The 18296-nt window shown below is 44.5% G+C and overlaps 1 protein-coding gene and 1 pseudogene across 1 annotated transcript in view; one reads left to right on the top strand and one right to left on the bottom strand.

Annotated features, from left to right (window-relative positions):
- Window positions 1-6313: 6313 nt before the first annotated feature.
- Window positions 6314-7349, bottom strand: LOC147363173 (eukaryotic translation initiation factor 4B pseudogene; annotated as a pseudogene).
- Window positions 7350-12200: 4851 nt separating this feature from the next.
- EIF2AK3 (eukaryotic translation initiation factor 2 alpha kinase 3) overlaps window positions 12201-18296 on the top strand; it is an 82916-nt gene continuing 76820 nt past the window's right edge. The window contains exon 1 of the mRNA XM_086326644.1: window positions 12201-14593. Within this exon, the coding sequence (XP_086182770.1) occupies window positions 14283-14593 (311 nt within the window). The 5' untranslated portion in view covers window positions 12201-14282. The remainder of the gene's footprint in view (window positions 14594-18296) is intronic.

The raw sequence follows: 18296 nt of genomic DNA, 5'->3' as shown, positions 1-18296 counted from the left end.
GCTATGCTAAGGCCCCACTCCAGAGTTCTTCCTCTCCTCAGTACTAGACACCTGTTGTTTTTGTCTACCCAGCCTTCATCCCCTCCTCAACTGATAGAACTCTGATTTCTTGTAGGATCATTCCCTCCCCCCAAATTATTAATACCATGTAATCCAGCAATCCCACTTCTGGATCCATACACACAGAATAACTGAAAGCAGGGTCTTGAAGAGATATTTGTACACCCATCTTCATAGCAGCATCATTTACAATAGTTAAAATTTGGAAACAATCAAAGTGTTCATAAATGGATGAATAGATAAGCAAAGTATGTTACACACATACAATGGAATACTATTTGGCTTAAAAAGGAGGGAAATTCTGACATACACTACAACGTGGTTGAACTCTGAGGATTTTATGCTAAGTGAAATAAGCCAGACACAAAAAGATAAATACTGTATAAGTCCACTTATATGAGATATTTAGAAGAGTCAAAATCTTGGAGATAGAATGTAGAATGATGATTGCCAAGGCTATTGTGTAATGAGTCTAGAGTTTCAGTTTTATAAGGAAAGAGTTCTGGAGATGAATGGTGGTGATGGTTGTACAACATTATGAATGTATTTAATACTGTTGATTTACATCCTTTAAAATGGTTAGGACAGTAAATTTCATGTTATGTGTACTTTACAAAAAAATCTCTTGAGAGCTTTTAACCAGCCTGATGCCCAGGCTGTATCTCTAACTAGTTAATTACATCAGATTCTCTGAGGGTGGGACCCAGGTATATATATATATATTTTTTTTTTCACCCCCACCCCTTGAAAATAATGGAAACAGTGACAGACTTTATTTTCTTGGGCTCCAAAATCACTGCAGATGGTGACTGCAGCCATGAAATTAAAAGACCCTTGCTCTTTTTAAGAAAAGCTATGACAAACCTAGACAGTGTATTAAAAAGCAGAGATATTACTTTGCCAACAAAGGTCTGTCTAGTCAAAACTATGGTGTTTCCAGTAGTCATGTACGGATGTAAGAGTTGGACCATAAAGAAGGCTGAGCGCTGAAGAACTGTTGCTTTTGAACTGTGGTTTTGGAGAAGACTCTTGAGAGTCCCTTTGACTGCAAGGAGATCCAACCAGTCCATCCTAAAGGAGATCAGTCCTGAGTGTTCATTGGAAGGAGCATTTCTCTTTCCACCTTCGCTAACTGTCCTGAACACCCACCCAAACCAAAGAAGATCTTCCTTTCAATCAACTGATTGAGTAAACTTTATTGCCAACAGTAAGAAGATGAAGGGGGAACTTCTCAAAAGTCCATTGCCCTGGGATCCAGGGTTTCCATCTCCTGTCTTCCTAGGGAACTTGTCCCTTACACATAGATAAGTTTTACTAAGCCCTGAGTACCCAACACTATGAAATGAATATGAGACGATGAGGATTCCAGAAGGACTTTGTTGGTATGGCCATCTTGGGAATGCTGGAAGTCAAGGACCCTGGGCATACTATTTGGGCAAGAGCTATATTGCTCAAGAATGAAAGGTAAAGGAGAGGGAGGCAGAGAGCTAGGAACTAGAATTAGAACTTCAGAAAAGATGTAAATTGGAAGGTGGAAAGGCAGTTAAGTCAGGAATTTCTGTTTTGGAAGACAATTGATAGAGGAGGAAAAGAGCACCATACTAACACCAAACTTACAATTCAATTAAATATGGGCTTCCCTTGTGGTTCAGCTGGTAAAGAATCCGCCTGCAATGTGGGAGACCTGGGTTTGATCCCTGGGTTGGGAAGATCCCCTGGAGAAGGGGAATGCCACCCACTCCAGTATTCTGGCCTAGAGAATTCCATGGACTGGAATACTGTTTTTCTCCTGATGATGAGAATACTTTCTGTCTGAATCTCAGTGCCTAGCAGGCAGGCCATGGCCTAGGCATTTAAAATATTTGATAAAGAATGCATAAAACAAGTAGAAAACACTGAGTCTGTTTATAAGCTCCAGCCCTATTGTATGATAGACCATAGGGGAATAAAAATTCTTGTTGTTGTCAATTTTTATTAAGTAATCTATTTCTTTTTTTAAAAAAATTATTAATAATTATTTTTGGCTATGCTGGGCCTTAGTTGCTGTGCTGGCTTTCTCTAGTTGCAGTGAATGGGCTTCTTATTGTGGTGGCTTCTTGTTGTGGAGCAAGGGTTCCAGGGCCCACAGGCTTCAGCAGTTGCAGCACACAGGCTCGGTAGTTGTAGCTCACAGGCCTAGTATGCAGAGTCAGCAGTTGCAGTGCATGGGCTTAGTTGCTCGGCAGCATGCGGAATCTTTCCACACCAGGGATTGAACCCATGTCCCCTGCATTGGCAGGTGGATTCTTATCCACTGCACCACCAGGGAAGTCCCTTAATCTATTTATTTAAGTTGTAGTAGATGATATAACTGGAGAAGGAAATGGCAACCCACTCCAGTGTTCTTGCCTGGAGAATCCCAGGGACAGGGGAGACTGGTGGGCTGCCATCTCTAGGGTCACACAGAGTCGGACACGACTGAAGTGATGCAGCAGCAGCAGCAGCAGCAGATGATGATATGACATCTGATGCCTACTTGGAAAGATACAAAAGGGTACACATTTAAAATTCTCCTTCTTAGGAATTCCCTGGAGGTCCAGTGGTTAGGACTCAGCACTTTTGATCTCTGGTGTGGGCAGGATACTAAGATCCCACAAATCATGTGGTACAAGAAAAAAATAAGCATAAATAAAATTCTTCCTGGTTGCACAACTGGGCAATATATTCAATCACTGAATGTTACACTTTAAATAGGTGAATTGTATGTTATGCGAATTGCATCTCAATAAGGCTGCTAGAAAAATGAAACAATCTTCCTTCAATCCTCCCATTCTTGTGCCTTGGCCACTCTGTTTTTTCCAGAAACAATCTTGTCGTCTGTTTTCTTCTTCCAGAGGGATATAGATATAGATAGGTATAGATATACACATTCCTTTACATAGAAACAAGAATACACAGAAGAACTGTACAAAAAAGATCTTCACAATCCAGATAATCACGATGGTGTGATCACTCACCTAGAGCCAGACATCCTGGAATGTGAAGTCAAGTGGGCCTTAGAAAGCATCACTACGAACAAAGCTAATGGAGGTGATGGAATTCCAGTTGAGCTATTTCAAATCCTAAAAGATGATGCTGTGAAAGTGCTGCACTCAATATGCCAGCAAATTTGGAAAACTCAGCAGTGGCCACAGGACTGGAAATGGTCAGTTTTCATTCCAATCCCAAAGAAAGGCAATGCCAAAGACTGCTCAAACTACCGCACAATTGCACTCATCTCACATGCTGGTAACGGAGAAGGCAATGGCAACCCACTCCGGTACCCTTGCCTGGAAAATCCCATGGATGAAGGAGCCTGGTAGGCTGCTGTCTATGGGGTCGCACAGAGTCGGACACGACTGAAGCGACTTAGCAGCAGCAGCAGCAGCAGCACACGCTAGTAAAGTAATGCTCAAAATTCTCCAAGCCAGGCTTCAGCAAAATGTGAACTGTGAACTTTCAGATGTTCAAGCTGGTTTTAGAAAAGGCAGAGGAACCAGAGATCAAATTGCCAACATCCACTGGATCATGGAAAAAGCAAGAGAGTTCCACAAAAACATCTATTTCTGCTTTATTGATTATGCCAAAGCCTTTGACTGTGTGGATCACAATAAACTGTGGAAAATTCTGAAAGAGATGGGAATACCAGACCACCTGACCTGCCTCTTGAGAAACCTATATGTAGGTCAGGAAGCAACAGTTAGAACTGGACATGGAACAACAGACTGGTTCCAAATAGGAAAAGGAGTATGTCAAGGCTGTATATTGTCACTCTGCTTATTTAAACTTCTATGCAGAGTACATCATCAGAGTACATCAGAGTACATCAGAAATGCTGGGCTGGAAGAAGCACAAGCTGGAATCAAAATTGCCGGGAGAAAGATTAATAACCTCAGATATGCAGATGACGCCACCCTTATGGCAGAAAGTGAAGAGGAACTAAAAAGCCTCTTGATGAAAGTGAAAGAGGAGAGTGAAAAAGTTGGCTTAAAGCTCAACATTCAGAAAACGAAGATCATGGCATCTGATCCCATCACTTCATGGGAAATATATGGGGAAACAGTGTCAGACTTTATTTTTGGGGCTCCAAAATCACTGCAGATGGTGACTGCAGCCATGAAATTAAAAGATGCTTACTCCTTGGAAGGAAAGTTATGACCAACCTAGAAAGCATATTAGAAAACAGAGACATTACTTTGTCAACAAAGGTCTGTCTAGTCAAGGCTATGGTTTTTCCAGTGGTCATGTATGGATGTGAGAGTTGGACTGTGAAGAAAGCTGAGCACCAAAGAATTGATGCTTTTGAACTGTGGTGTTGGAGAAGACTCTTGAGAGTCCCTTGGACTGCAAGGACATCCACCCAGTCCATGCTAAAGGAGATCAGTCCTGGGTGTTCATTGGAAGGACTGTTGTTGAGGCTGAAACTCCAATACTTTGGCCACCTCATGTGAAGAGTTGACTCATTGGAAAAGACCCTGATGCTGGGAGGGACTGGGGGCAGGAGGAGAAGGGGACGACAGCAGATGAGATGGTTGGATGGCATCACCAACTTGATGCACATGAGTTTGGGTGAACTCTGGGAGTTGGTGATGGACAGGGAGGCCTGGCATGCTGCGATTCATGGGGTCGCAAAGAGTCGGACATGACTGAGCGACTGAACTGAACTGAACTGGTATGCATATAATAGCACACATGCCCATATGTATACAGAAGTATATATCACCCTCTTTTTATTTAATCAATTTAATTTATTTATTTGGATGCACTGGGTCTCAGCTGAGGCATGGGGAATATTTTAATTGCATCTTACGGGATCTAGTTCCCTGAAAGTGAAAGTGTTAGTCACTCAGTTGTGTCCAACTCTTTGCAACCCCACGGGATTGTAGTTTACCAGGTTCCTCTGCCCATGGGATTCTCCAAGCCAAAATACTGGAGGGGGTTGTCATTCTCTTCTCCAGGGGATCTTCCTGACCCAGGGATTGAACCTGGGTCTCCTGCATTGCAGGCAGATTCTTTACCATTTGAGCCACACAAAAAAACAAAAACAAAAACAACACCAAAAAACAACAACAAAAAAAAACCAACCAGGGATCAAATTCAGGTCCCCTGCATTGGGAGTGCAGGGTCTTAACCAGGGGATCACCAGGGAAGTCCACCATCTTCTTTTTATTTTTTTATTTTACTTTATTTTTAAACTTTACGATATTGTATTGGTTTTGCCAAATATCGAAATGAATCCGCCACAGGTATACATGTGTTCCCCATCCTGAACCCTCCTTCCTCCTCCCTCCACCATCTTCTTTTTAATAGAAAAGCCTAGGGCAGAGTCCTAGAGGGTATGTGCATGTGTTTTCAGTCATGTCCAACTCTTTGGGACCCCATGAACTGTAGCCCACCAGTCTCTGTCCATGGAGTTTTCCAGGCAAGGATGGGTTGAATGGACTGCCATTTCCTCCTCCAGGGGATCTTCCCCACCCAGGGATTGAACCCAAGTCTCTTCTCTCCTAGAAGGATTAGAGACCAAAGTTTAGGAGAGGACAGTAGGTAACAGCTGCTGTGAAAGAGAAGAAGCACAGGCAAACAGAAGAGTCATGAAGTGCATTTTCAGACAGAACGGAGTTCAGACTGTTGAAAGATGGGAGGGAAATATAACCAGTCAGAGACTACAAGGAAGCCTAGGGCTTATTTGTGACACACAGGATCCCTGGTCTTTTGGCACCATAAAAGGGGACCAATGTATCCCAGTTTTGCCCCAAACCTTCCCAGTTTTAAGGCACAAGCTTTCAAGTCCTGGAAAATCCAGGAGTCTCAGAACCATTCAATCATCTTGGTGGGTTGATCCTCTCTTCCCCCGCACCCTGCCCAGGCAATAGAGATGGTGAGTATTATTTCATCTTGTCTGGATGGAGGTTTGATTTGTTCTCAAATGTTCCAGGATGGAGAGAGACAAGGAGAAAGCACAGGGTTAGATTGTCAGCTTTGTTTTCACCTTCACTATCAAAGGAAAGAGCAGCATGACCGATTGCAGAACTGAACCTGGAGGCTGGATTTTCTTCATGTTTCTTTGCCTCCAATGTACATCAGATCAGGAGTCTTGATCCTTTTTACCGCCCTTCACACCTGACTCTCTGGCAGGCTTTGTTCCCTCCACGGTCTGGATCAGGACTGGCCTTGTCACTTTGACCTTTTGGGACATTTGCTCATCTATCTTTTCACCTTTCCTGCTGGTCTTTGCTCAGATGGCAGAGCCGGAACTACTATTGCTGCTCTGTGTCTGAGCTCTGAGATCAGCAGGAGGGTTAGATTGCTTCCCCAGGAGCCTTCTCCTTTGGTGGAGCGGCTGGCATTACCTTTAGAGATTGCTCAGGTTTGGGAGGCTTAGAAGTTGGAGAGTGACAATTTTTCTCCTTAGTAAGTATTTTCTTTTCTAGAGACTTCTTCCTATCTTTTCTTCATACATTTCTGCTAGGTGCGGTCTGTGATGACTCACTTCCTGTCCTCAGCCTTTCCTTTTCCTGAATTTCTTCACTTTGTCAGCTTGTGTGTCTCTCCCGAGTTTGAAGTTCTAGTTTTGGCTCTAGAATGTCCCTAGCAGCTATGTCAACAAGCTTTGCCCCTCACTCACAGAGGCTGCTCACCCGGAGGTGCTGGTAGAGGAAATGTCTTCCTTGGCAGTACCCTGAGGCTTTACATTCACGATGAGTCTGTGGGTGGGAGGACCTGTACCATCATGCCTCTCTAATCATGTCGTCTGCCATAACTATCTTCATAGTCGTCTCCTCTTCCTTTGTATTTCTAATCTCTCTGGTGCCCACGACCAAATACTCTTCCTGCCACTGCCTGTCCTGTAATCATAGCCTCTGTCATAGTCTCTACTGCCTCAGTCATCATAGCAATCCTGGCCCCCATGTCAATCCACATTCCCATGTGGACCGGACCATCCTACTATCCTATTTATCCTAACACACATCGTGATATTGGCATGAATCATAACTATCTCAACACTTGTCTCCGAAGCTCTCATCACCTCTTCTGGACAAGTAGTTATCAAAGCTGTCCGCAGCAGGATGAGTCCTACAGTGTGAATCTCTTGGCCAAAAGAACCAAGTATCAGCCGAAGGATCCAGTATTGGATCAGCAATATCCATTTGAAATCTCCTGCCTTCTAGAAATCCTTCACTGATACTCAGGGTAATACTGAGCAAGGAATCTAAACTCGAGACCTCAAAGTCAGGGTAACCAAAACCTTTCAATCTGCTTGCTGGGTTCATGGGATAAATGCACTGGATTTGGGATGATAATGATGTATCAACTCAGGTTCATTGATTGTAGCGAATGTACCACCCTGGTGAGGGTGGACTTTGCTACTGTGGGTAGCTGTCCCTATGTGGGGAGAGGAGGTATATGAGAACTCTGTACTTCCTGCTCAATTTTGCTATAAACCTAAAATCTACTCTTTTGTTTTTTAAGATTGCTTTTTTTGATGTGGACCATTTTTAAAGTCTTTACTACATTTGTTACAATATTGTTCCTGTTTTCTGGTGTTTTTTTCTTTTTTTTTCCACCAGGAGGCATATGGGATCCTAACTCCCTGACCAGGGATCAAACCTGCACCCCCTGCATTGGAAAGCGAAGTCTTAACCGTTGGACCACCAGGGAAGTCCTAAACTACTCTTGAAAAGTACAGTCTATTTAGGTCTGCACCCATTTTTTGATTGGATTGTTTGTATTTTGTTTTTTGTGTTTTTTTTTTTGCTATTGAGCTCCATAAGTTGTTATCACATTTTGGAGAGTAATCTTTTTGTCTGACGTAAGCAGACATTTCTCCAAAGACATACAGATGGCCAAGAGGCACATGAAAAGATGCTCAACATCACTAATCATTAGAGAAGTGTAAGTCAAAACCACAGTGAGGTATCACTTCATACCAGCCAGAATAGCCATCATCAAAAAATCTACAAACAATAAATGACGGAGACAGTGTGGAGAAAAGGGAACCCTCCTACTCTGTTGGTAGGGGTGTAAATTGGTACAGCCACTGTGGAGAACGGTAAAGAGGGTCCTTAAAAACCTAAACGTAGAACACCACATGACCCATCAGTCCCACTCCCGGGCATATACCCTGAGAAAACCGTAATTCAAAATGACACAAATGCCCCCATGTTCACTGATGCTCAGGGTACTGCTATTTACGATAGCCAGGACATGGAAGCAACCTAGATGTCCACTGACAGATAAATGGATAAAGAAGATGTGGTACATATATATATATATATATATATATATATATATATATATATATAATGGAATATTATGCAGCCATAAAAAAGGATCAGTTTGAGTCAGTTCTAGTGAGGTAGATGAATCTAGAACCTATTATTTGGAGTGAAGTAAGCCAGAAAGAGAAAAATAAATATTTCATATCAACGCATATGTATGGAATCTAGAAAAATGGTACTGATGAACCTACTTGAAGGACAGAAATAGAGGCACAGATGTAGAGAACAGATTTTTCAACACAGTGGGGGAAGGAGGCGGGGATGAACTGAGAGAGTAGCGTTGACACATATACACTGCTACTGCTAAGTTGCTTCAGTCGTGTCCGACTCTGTGCGACCCCATAGACGGCAGCCCACTAGGCTCCTCTGTCCCTGGGATTCTCCAGGCAAGAACACTGGAGTGGGTTTCTATTTCCTTCTCCAATGCATGAATGTAAAAAGTGAAAGTGAAGTCGCTCAGTTGTGCCCGACTCTTAGCGACCCCATGGACTGGAGCCTACCAAGCTCCTCCGTCCATGGGATTTTCCAGGCAAGAGTACTGGAGTGGGGTGCCATTGCCTTCTCCAACATATACACTACCATGAGTAAAATAGATAACCAGTGGGAAGCAACTCCCTTGCATAGCACAGGGAGTTCAGCTCAGTGCTCTGTGATGACCTAGAGGGTGGAATTGGGAGAGTGGGAGGGAGGCTCAGGAGGGAGGGGATATAGGTATACTCGGAGAAGGCAATGGCAATCTACTCCAGTACTCTTGCCTGGAAAATCCCATGGATGGAGGAGCCTGGTAGGCTGTAGTCCATGGGGTCGCTAAGAGTCGGACACGACTGAGAAACTTCACTTTCACTTTTCACTTTCATGCATTGGAGAAGGAAATGGCAACCCACTCCAGTGTTCTTGCCTGGAGAATCCCAGGGACAGGGGAGCCTGGTGGGCTGCCGTCTATGGGGTTGCACAGAGTCAGACACGACTGAAGCGACTTAGCAGCAGAAGCAGCAGCAGCATGGTTGATTCATGATGTTGAACAACAGAAACTAGCACAACATTGTAAAGCGATGATATTCCAATAAAAAATAAAATCATCATACAATAAAAAAGTAGAATCTATTTTTAAAATGTTAAAGTCATTTTAAAAATTAACTGTTCCAGATCTAATTATGATCACATCAGATTTCTTTTTGCTATTGTTTGCATATATAACTTCTGCATGTACACCTTACAGATATGTCTCTTATCTTTTATCCAGGCAGATAAGCTTTGTATTATAACAGTTCTTATGCCATACATGCTTAATGTCAATACTGATATACTGGCATTTATAGCTACCACTTACTGTTGTTAATCTCTACCTGTCCCACCTGTTTCTTGTCCTCTTTTTCCTCTTTTCTTGCCCACTTTGAATAAATCACAGATTTTTATTATTACATTTCCTCCTATTAGTTATATCACCTTTGTATTAATATCATTCTTTAAGTGATTACCCTAAGACTATAACATGCATCCTTGACCTAATGCAGTATAACTAAGTTAGTACTTTATTTTCCCAGATAATGCAAAGATGTTTGACTGCTTATTAAAAAATTTTATTTGTTTATTTTTGGCTGTGCTGGGTCTTCATTGCTGTACTAGGGCTTTCTCGAGCTGCAGCGAGCAGGGACTACTCTATTTGCTGTGTGTGAATTTCTTGTTGCAGTGGCTTATCTTATGCACGGGCTCTAGGGTGCTCAGGCTTCAGTAGTTGTGGTGCACAGGCTTAGTTGCTGTGGAACATGTGGAATCTTCCCAGACCAGGGATTGCGAATCCGTGTCCCCTGCACTGGCACTTAGATTTTCCACCACTGAACCACCTGGGAAGTTCAGTGTTAGGCTGCTTTCACTGCATTTACCTACTCCCACCTTTCAAGCTGTGGGCTTCCCCAGTGGCTCAGTGGTAAAAGAATCTGTCAATATAGGAGTCATAGAAGATGACGGTTTGATCCTTGGGTCAGGAAGATCCCCTAGAGGAGGAAATGGCAACCCATTCCAGTATTCTTGACTGGTAGCAAAAAGACAGGACACACTAAGCACACACCTCTTGTACTATTGTTACTTATTTTAGTTTTGCTATTGTCTAGTCGCTAAGTCATGTCCAACTCTTGTGTGACCCCATGGACTGTAGCCCACCAGGCTCCTCTGTCCATGGGATTTCCCAGGCAAGAATACTAGAGTTGGTTGCCATTTCCTCTTTCAGGGGATCTTCCCAACCCAGGGATCAACCTTGTTTTTGCTCCAGGCTCTTCAAAAGTGACAGTTGGGTTTTTTGGTCTCTTTGTATTTTGGGGGCCATAATTTGCCCCAACTGTACATGCATGCACATGCATGTAGTTATTTTTAATCTCATACAGTTTCTTTATATTTTGCCGCTCTAGGAGAGATATGCCAGGTCAAGCATTGCAGCACTGCATTAAAGAGTCCAAGGCCCCAGCCGGTCTCACTGATTCAGATTCCAGAGCTACTGTGTAGTCACTGTGACTCTGCACGCTGTTAAAACTGGCACATACTCTTTTCCCTTCCAGTAATTTTTTATCCCATTCAGCTGACCATGACTCAGGACTTATCTTCTTTTTCCAAAATGGAACTTCTTGCATGTTTTTTCCCTTGAGTATAAAGCTTGACTCTCCTAACCACTGTGCTCTCCTGCCTGTTCCCTTTCCATCATAGCACTTATCTTGGTTTTAATAATATAAATACATTACTAAAATAGTGTCTGTCTCCCTAACTAGATAATTGTTAAGCTTCAGAAGGGCAGGGACCAGGCCTATTTTGTTCACATCTTTATTCCCATTACATACAGGTGGACACATGGTCCTCCCTGCATAGTAAATGAATAATAACAATAATAAAAACCTTCCACAGAATTTACAAATGGCAAGCAGATTTCTGATTCATTAGCTCAGATTGTTATTGTTCAAGCCATGATCATCTTTTGAAAAAGTCACAGATCTATGAAGACTAAATCCACTAAAATATATACACAAGCTAATTTCAAATGCAGACTTCCCAGGTGGCTTGGTGGTAAAGGATCTGTTTGCCAATGCAGGATACACAAGAGATGCAGGCCGATCCCTAGGTATGGAAGATCCCATGGAGAAGAAAATGGCAACCCTTCTCCAGGATTCTTGCCTGGAAAATGCCATGGACAGAGAAACCTGGAGGGCTACTGTCCATGGGGTCACCAAGAGTTGGACATGACTGGGCACATAGCACAGGGCAATTTCAAATGGGCAATACAAGTAGTCAACAATCATTTCTCATCTCACATTAATTTTCTGACACTTTCCTCATATTATCTCTTATATTCTCTCACTTAGGAGATCTGATCTGTTTAGTTGAGTAGAAAGTGATTAACTAGTTTGAGCTCTCTCATCTATTTTCTCATTTCAAAATAATTTCTTTTTGGGGTACTTTCTAATCTCTACTTTCAACATGGAAGGCACAACAGTCTCTGTTTTCTCCAGATACTCTGGGTTCTTGCTTCCTTAATCACTCCCTTCTATCTACAGCAACTACAATCTCTTCCATTTATCCATTTTGCTCTGTCCTCAGATTTTCATTTATTCAACAAATATTTATTAAACACTTACTAAATACTTTGCATTGTTTTAGGCTCTTTGAACATATCAATGTGTAAATGCTAATGGAATTTATGTAGGCATGGAGGGAGATAGACAATAAATATGCAAATTATTGCATCATTGACTCAATGAACATGAGTTTGAACAAACTTGGGAGATAATGGACAGGGAAGCCTGATGTACTGCAGTCCACGGGGTCCCAAAGAATCAGACAGGACTGAGTGACTGAACCAAAAAGATTTTATTAAAGAGAAAAATAAAGCAGGGGAGTAGTTTGGGAATTGAGGTGGGGTAGGGGGTTCAATTTTAAAAAGGGTCAGGAGAAGCTTTACTGGGAAGGTAACAGAGCCCTGAAAGAAATGAGAGAACTAGTCTCATGAGTATCTGGGTGTTATGGGCTGAATTGTGTCTCCTTTGAAATTCACGCGTTTAAGTCCTGACCCTAGTACCCCCCGAATGTAACCTTAATTGGAGAGACATCTTTTAAGGAGATTAAGTTAAAATGAGGTGGTAATGAGGGCTATGATTTGGCCCATGTGGAAGCTGGAAAACCAGTTAAGTGTTTTATACAGGAAAGACTGATGTACTGGGTTAGCTATTGTTGTTTGTTCCATTGCCAAGTCCTCTCTCTTTGCAACTCCATGGACTGCAGCAGTTCAGGCCTCCCTGTCCCTCACCATCACCCAGAGTTTGCCCAAGTTCATTTCCATTGAATCAGTGATGCCATCCAACCATTCATCCTCTGTCTGGGTTTATTATATAGATGATAAAATGAAGATGGATAATCGTCTTTTGAATTTAGCAATGGCGGCCACAGCATGAGCAGTTTGGTGGAGTTGTGGCAACAAAAGTAGTGTGTTTGACAAGGGGACAAGAGGAATTGAAGACACTTTAGAGTTCTTCCTGTATTGAGCAACTATGAAATATAGTTGACTGTGGAAAGGGAAGTGGAGGGTTTTGCTTTTGGACTGAAGAAATTAAGAGCATGTCTGTATGCCAGTAGCTTAAAAAAATTAAGATCTTCAAAATTTTGATGGGGACATAGCCTCTCACATATAGCCACACAACTGGTCTCATCTTTAATGCTCTTTTGAAAACACTGCTGAGGAATTCACAGCAGTTGGGTTGTTTCTAAACCACAACTCTTATCACTTCACTCATCTGGTCAGGAATCTTCAGGGTGTCCGGAACTGCTGCGTGAAAAGTTCTTATGCCTTGGCCAAACATTCAAATCTCCAGTTTGGCCTTTTGTGGTTTTATCTCTTTCTTGCCTTGTTAGTGAACTACAAAGCATGGCAGACCAAGATCAGAAGGCTTGGATGAAAAGTCATGGTTCTGTAAATAACTACTTATGTGACTGCAGACAAATGACGTAAGTGCACCAGGCCTGTGCTCCTTCTCCTTTCTAACAAGGAAGGGGCGTGTCGGATAGACTAGATTGCTGTAGGTCATCGAAGAAATCAGCATCTTTAAACAAGCAGTAATTCCCAGCCCAGTGGATGGATCTTCCATCCAACTCACGTTACCCCTTTCACCTTCAGGAACTACATGTTTTGTGCGGTCACTTATTTTTCCCGCTCTTCTTTTGGCTTTCCAAACAGACCAGGCTTTACAGCGGTAACTCCTTGAAGATCGGCCGCCTCCCCACCACCAGGGACTCGCCTTTCACTCTTCCTTTCACTTGGGACTGTCCTCTCCGCAGTCAGAATCCGCCACGTAGTAAGTGCTGCTTCCAACCAATCAAGAGGAAATTATCTCAGACTTTTGAGGGACATCCAGTTTCACCAATGATCTTCAAGTATTCTCTAGCGCCTCGCTTTGAGGGGCGAGGCCAATCAGCACAGTGGCCAATCTTCTCTGGGGAATGGTGTTCTGGGTACTGCCAAATCAACCAATCAGGTAAAAATGCTGCCTGGAGAGTCGTTTCTCATTGGTAAGCGCGTCCGGAAGAGGGCGGGCCTCGGGCTAAAGGCAATACAATTTGATTGGCAGCTTTGCTGTTGACAACCCTGGAGAGCCCACCTGCTCCAACAAGACTAGCGTCGGTACCCAGAGTGGCAGAGTCTGCAGCCAATCAGCGAGCAGATGCGCGGAAAGCTCGCTCAATGGGCGATGTCCAGAGGAGGCTGTCACTCAGGTGGCGCTGGCGGAGGCCGGGCTAAGACGTGGCCGAGGGAAAGCTGCTGGACTTCCTGACCATCTAGGCGGCGGCGGAGTCCCTAGAGCGTCCTCGCCTTAGTCGGGGATTCTGAACTGCGGGAGAGGCGGGCGCCGGCGGCTACACCTCCATGCCGGCTCGCGGGGCGGGCCGCTGATGGAGCGCGCCACCGGCCCGGGGTCGCTGGCACGGACGCTGCTACTGCCGCTGCTGCTGGGGCTCGTGGCGGGGACAGTGACCGCGCGGCGCACCTCTGACCTCCTCGCACCGACAGCGGAGGCGGCGTTCGGCCTTGGGGCCGCGGCGGCTCCCACCTCGGCTACGCGGGTGCCGGCGACGGGAGCCGTGATTGCAGCCGAAGTGACGGTGGAGGACTCCGAGGCGCTGCCGGCGGCTGCAGGCGAGCAGGAGGCGCGGGAGCCGGAACCGGAGCCGGAAGAGGAGCCCGATATTCGGCCGTGCGGCAGGTAAGGGGCGCGGGTAGAGCACCGGGATCGCTGACCCCTGGAGGCGACTTGTTTATGCGCGTGCGCCGCGGAGGTTCCGTGGCCCGCGGTCCCCCCTCCGCCGCGACTTCTAGCTGGCAGAGGACCACTGATGACGACCTGGGGGAGAGAGCGGGGCCGCCTGCCCATCCCCTGGACCAGAGAAGGGCCTCACTCTGCTCCCTGGCGCCCAGTTGTAGTTCCCTGGTGCGAGCAGCATCCTCGAAGGTACCTGGAGGATGCTAGGAGAACGGAGTGAGAAGTGGGAAAGAAACGTTACTTTCCTTCTTTAATTGCTTTCGAGCTTTACTCCTACCCCAAGCAACTTACAGCACTCCTCATCGTTTTTTTTTAATGAATTACCTTATGTCTGTGCTAGTGTGACAGCTGTTTGGGGAAAGAACTTCATAAAGAGATTTCAACATTTTTCTTTAAATACATCCCTGTAGTGCCCACGCACCAGGGTTGAAGTCAGTATTTCTCTAATTGAGATCTGTGGAACACCTGCATTAGAACCGCCCGGGGATGCTGGTTGACTGTACAGTTTTCTAAATCCCATTCCAGATTGACTGGATTAGACTTCCTCAAGGTAAGAAACTGGAATCTGCACATTTAATACGCACTGCAGACAATTCTTGAACACACTGAAGTTCAGAAGCTATGGTTTGTTTGAATTTCGGCAGTTCTTTGATATTTAGAGGGTTTAGTATATAAACATTTAATATAGGGCTGTTTTGGTTGAGTTGTTTCATCTCCTTAAAAACGTTTCTTCAAAATACATGTTTTAAAGCACTTTTCATGGCTGGGCACATGTGAGGCATTTTAATGGTAAATTATTTCGCAGATGACTAACTTTAGCACACCCGAGGAGAAAGTGAGATCCCATTTAATGGATGGAATGATAACAGCAGCATTAGGTAAATTAAACCAGAGAGGGTTACTGAATTAGAAAGCATTTTAAGTTTAAATGTAGTAATGACTAGATTATGACAAATTAGTTTTAATTTTTCAGTTAAATATCAGCGCTTTGATCTATATGCCTGGGTGAGGGCTCTAAGTCACTTCAGTCGTGTCAGACTCTGCAACCCTGTGGACGGTAGCTCGGCAGGCTCCTCTGTCCATGGCATTCTCCAGGCAAGAGTACTGGAGTGGGTTGCCATACTCTCCTCCAGGGGATCTTCCCGACCCACCTTAGTAGGTGGGTTCTTTACCACTAGCATCACCTGGGAAGTACTAAAATTTTAGAAACACCCTTTGAATGTTTATATGTAGATGATTTTAAAATGCCAAACATTTGACAGAATTTTCAGAGGTTTTGCTAATGAATTAGCTAGCTATCCAGAAAGAATGTTTTCATTTATCTTAAACTTCTGAAGCACTTGCCCAAAGTGAGTTACATGAAGTGGAATAGTATGTTTCATTTTTCCTAAAATACAGATCCACTGGAGCAGGTATTTATTGGTGCTTAAAAGGCCCCCCCCTGATGCCCTGGGGTTACAGAGGTTAGGCAGATAGCCCCTGTCCTCCAGGAAGAGGTGCAGTCCAGCAGTGAGGATTAAATAAGATGACCTGTAATGACATTACAGGGCAGAAGCCATGCAAATTAAGTGCTATCAGTGTCCCATGTTTCTTGTGGTGTTCAGTGAGTGGTACTGGGGTGAGGTAGGAAAGAAGACAAGAAAACACTCTGGCAGAATGAGTTGCTTCCTCAAAAGTGGGTAGAAATGTGATGAGCAGAGGCTGGACTTGAGGAAACAGCCAGGGGCACAGAAACTGTGTGTTTAGGGAGGGCTTCCCAGGTGGTGCTAGTGGTAAAGAAAGTGCCTGCCAGTGCAGGAGATGCAAGAGACTCGGGTTTGATCCCTGGGTCCGGAAGATCCCCTGGAGGAGGGCATGGCAACCCACTCCAGTATTTTTGCCTGGAAAATTCCACGGACAGAGAAGCCTGATAGGCTGCAGTCCACAGGGCCCCAAAGAGCTGGACACAACTGAGTGCATACACACACCCATTATTTTTGTTTGTATGCATCTGTGTGTATGTGTGCATGTGAGTGACCTGTAGGTACGAAAGAGTTACAAACATACATACATATGTGCTGGGCAGGGAGGGGTAGACGATAAGCCTAGAAAAATAGGTTGCAGCCATGTTGTATATATACAGCCATATGCTAGTAACATCATCAACACCTGGAAATGTTAGAAATCCAGAATCAGGCACTGCTGAGACCCACTGAATGAATATCTGCATTTTAAGAAGATCAGCATGCAATTCACATGCACACTGCAGTTTGTTTGTTTTTGGCTGCACCCCTTGGCATGTAGGATCTTAGTTCCCTGAATGGGTGCATGCTAAGTCACTTCAGTCGTGTCTGACTCTGTGATCCTGTGTACCGTAGCCTGCCAGGCTCCTCTGTCCATGGGATTCTCCAGGCCAGAATACTGGAGGGAGTTGCCATTTCCTCCTCAGGGGATTTTCCCAACCCAGGAATCGAACCTGTGTTGTTACGTCTACCTGCATTGGTAGGTGGGTTCTTTACCGCTAACGCTACCTGGGAAGCTCCCTTAGTTCCCCAACCAGGGATCAAACCCGTGCCCCCTGCAATGAAAGTGAGGAGTCTTAACCACTAAACCATCAGGAAAGTCCCTCACGCACTACAGTTTGAGAAGTGTTGTGTCAAATGCCAGGCCTGATCTAAGTTTGTGCTTAGGGACTATTTCTCCGGCATTACTGTGTACAGTAAAAAAACTTGAGGTGTGGAAACCAAAAGGAGCATGTTATAGCAGTGCCCATGAGAGGTACACTGTCCAGTGGATAGAGAACAGAGTGGGTGGAGTTGAGAGATTGCAGGTGGAACCTTGCTTCTTGGCAAATAAATTGATTCCTCCTCTCTTGGCACCACCAGCTAAAGATGCAGATGGGATGGCTAGGGAGTAGAGCACAGGTGGAAAGTGGAAAGATTAAGGGGAGCAGAGAGGAAAAGGTAACTGGTGTTGGACATGGTGACTTGGCAGTGCTGGCAGGAAGTCTAGAGGGAGACATTAAGTAGGAACAGTGCCTGCAGATGGAGAGATGTCAGGGTAAATGGTTGAAACTGTGCAAAGAGGAGCTTGTGATAAAAACTTCAGGAAATGCCCTTTATGTTTTGGAGAGATAAGTTGGCAAAGGAGACAGGTACAGCTGGCCAGGTTGTACAGGAGGCATAGGGTGAGGACTGAGAAGATGAAGGTAGTGGTAAAGATCCTACCTGCCAACGCAGGTGGATGTAAGAGAGGATTCAATCCCTGGGTCAGGAGTGACAACCCACTCTAGTATTCTTGCCTGGAAAATCCCATGGACAGAGGAGCCTCGCAGGCTACAGTCCATAGGGTTGCAAAGAATTGGATAACTGAAGTGACTTACCAAGCAAGCAAGCATACTTAGAGAAGGGGTTAAAGAGTCATCATTTTTGGGAATTCCCTAGTGGTTCAGTGGTTAGGACTCTGAGCTTCCATTGCTGGGGGCATAGGTTCAGTCCCTGGCTGGGGAACTGAGATCCTTAAAGCCACGCTACACAGCTCCCTGCTCCCCGCAACCCCCAAAGAAAAGATTCATCCTTTTTGGCCCCACTTCCTCAGTCCCTCACTGTTAAACCTGTTGGGATTGCTGATCTTCTTTATATATTCAGAGAGTGCGAGCTTATATAGA

The sequence above is a fragment of the Bos grunniens genome, chromosome 11 (assembly GCF_055505025.1).
Source record: "Bos grunniens cultivar Pamir isolate PY7600 chromosome 11, Bosgru_T2T1.0, whole genome shotgun sequence".
Classification (NCBI taxonomy): Eukaryota; Metazoa; Chordata; class Mammalia; order Artiodactyla; family Bovidae; genus Bos; species Bos grunniens.
The sequence above is the reverse complement of the archived record's forward strand: the minus strand, read 5'-3'. Positions and strand labels throughout refer to the sequence as shown.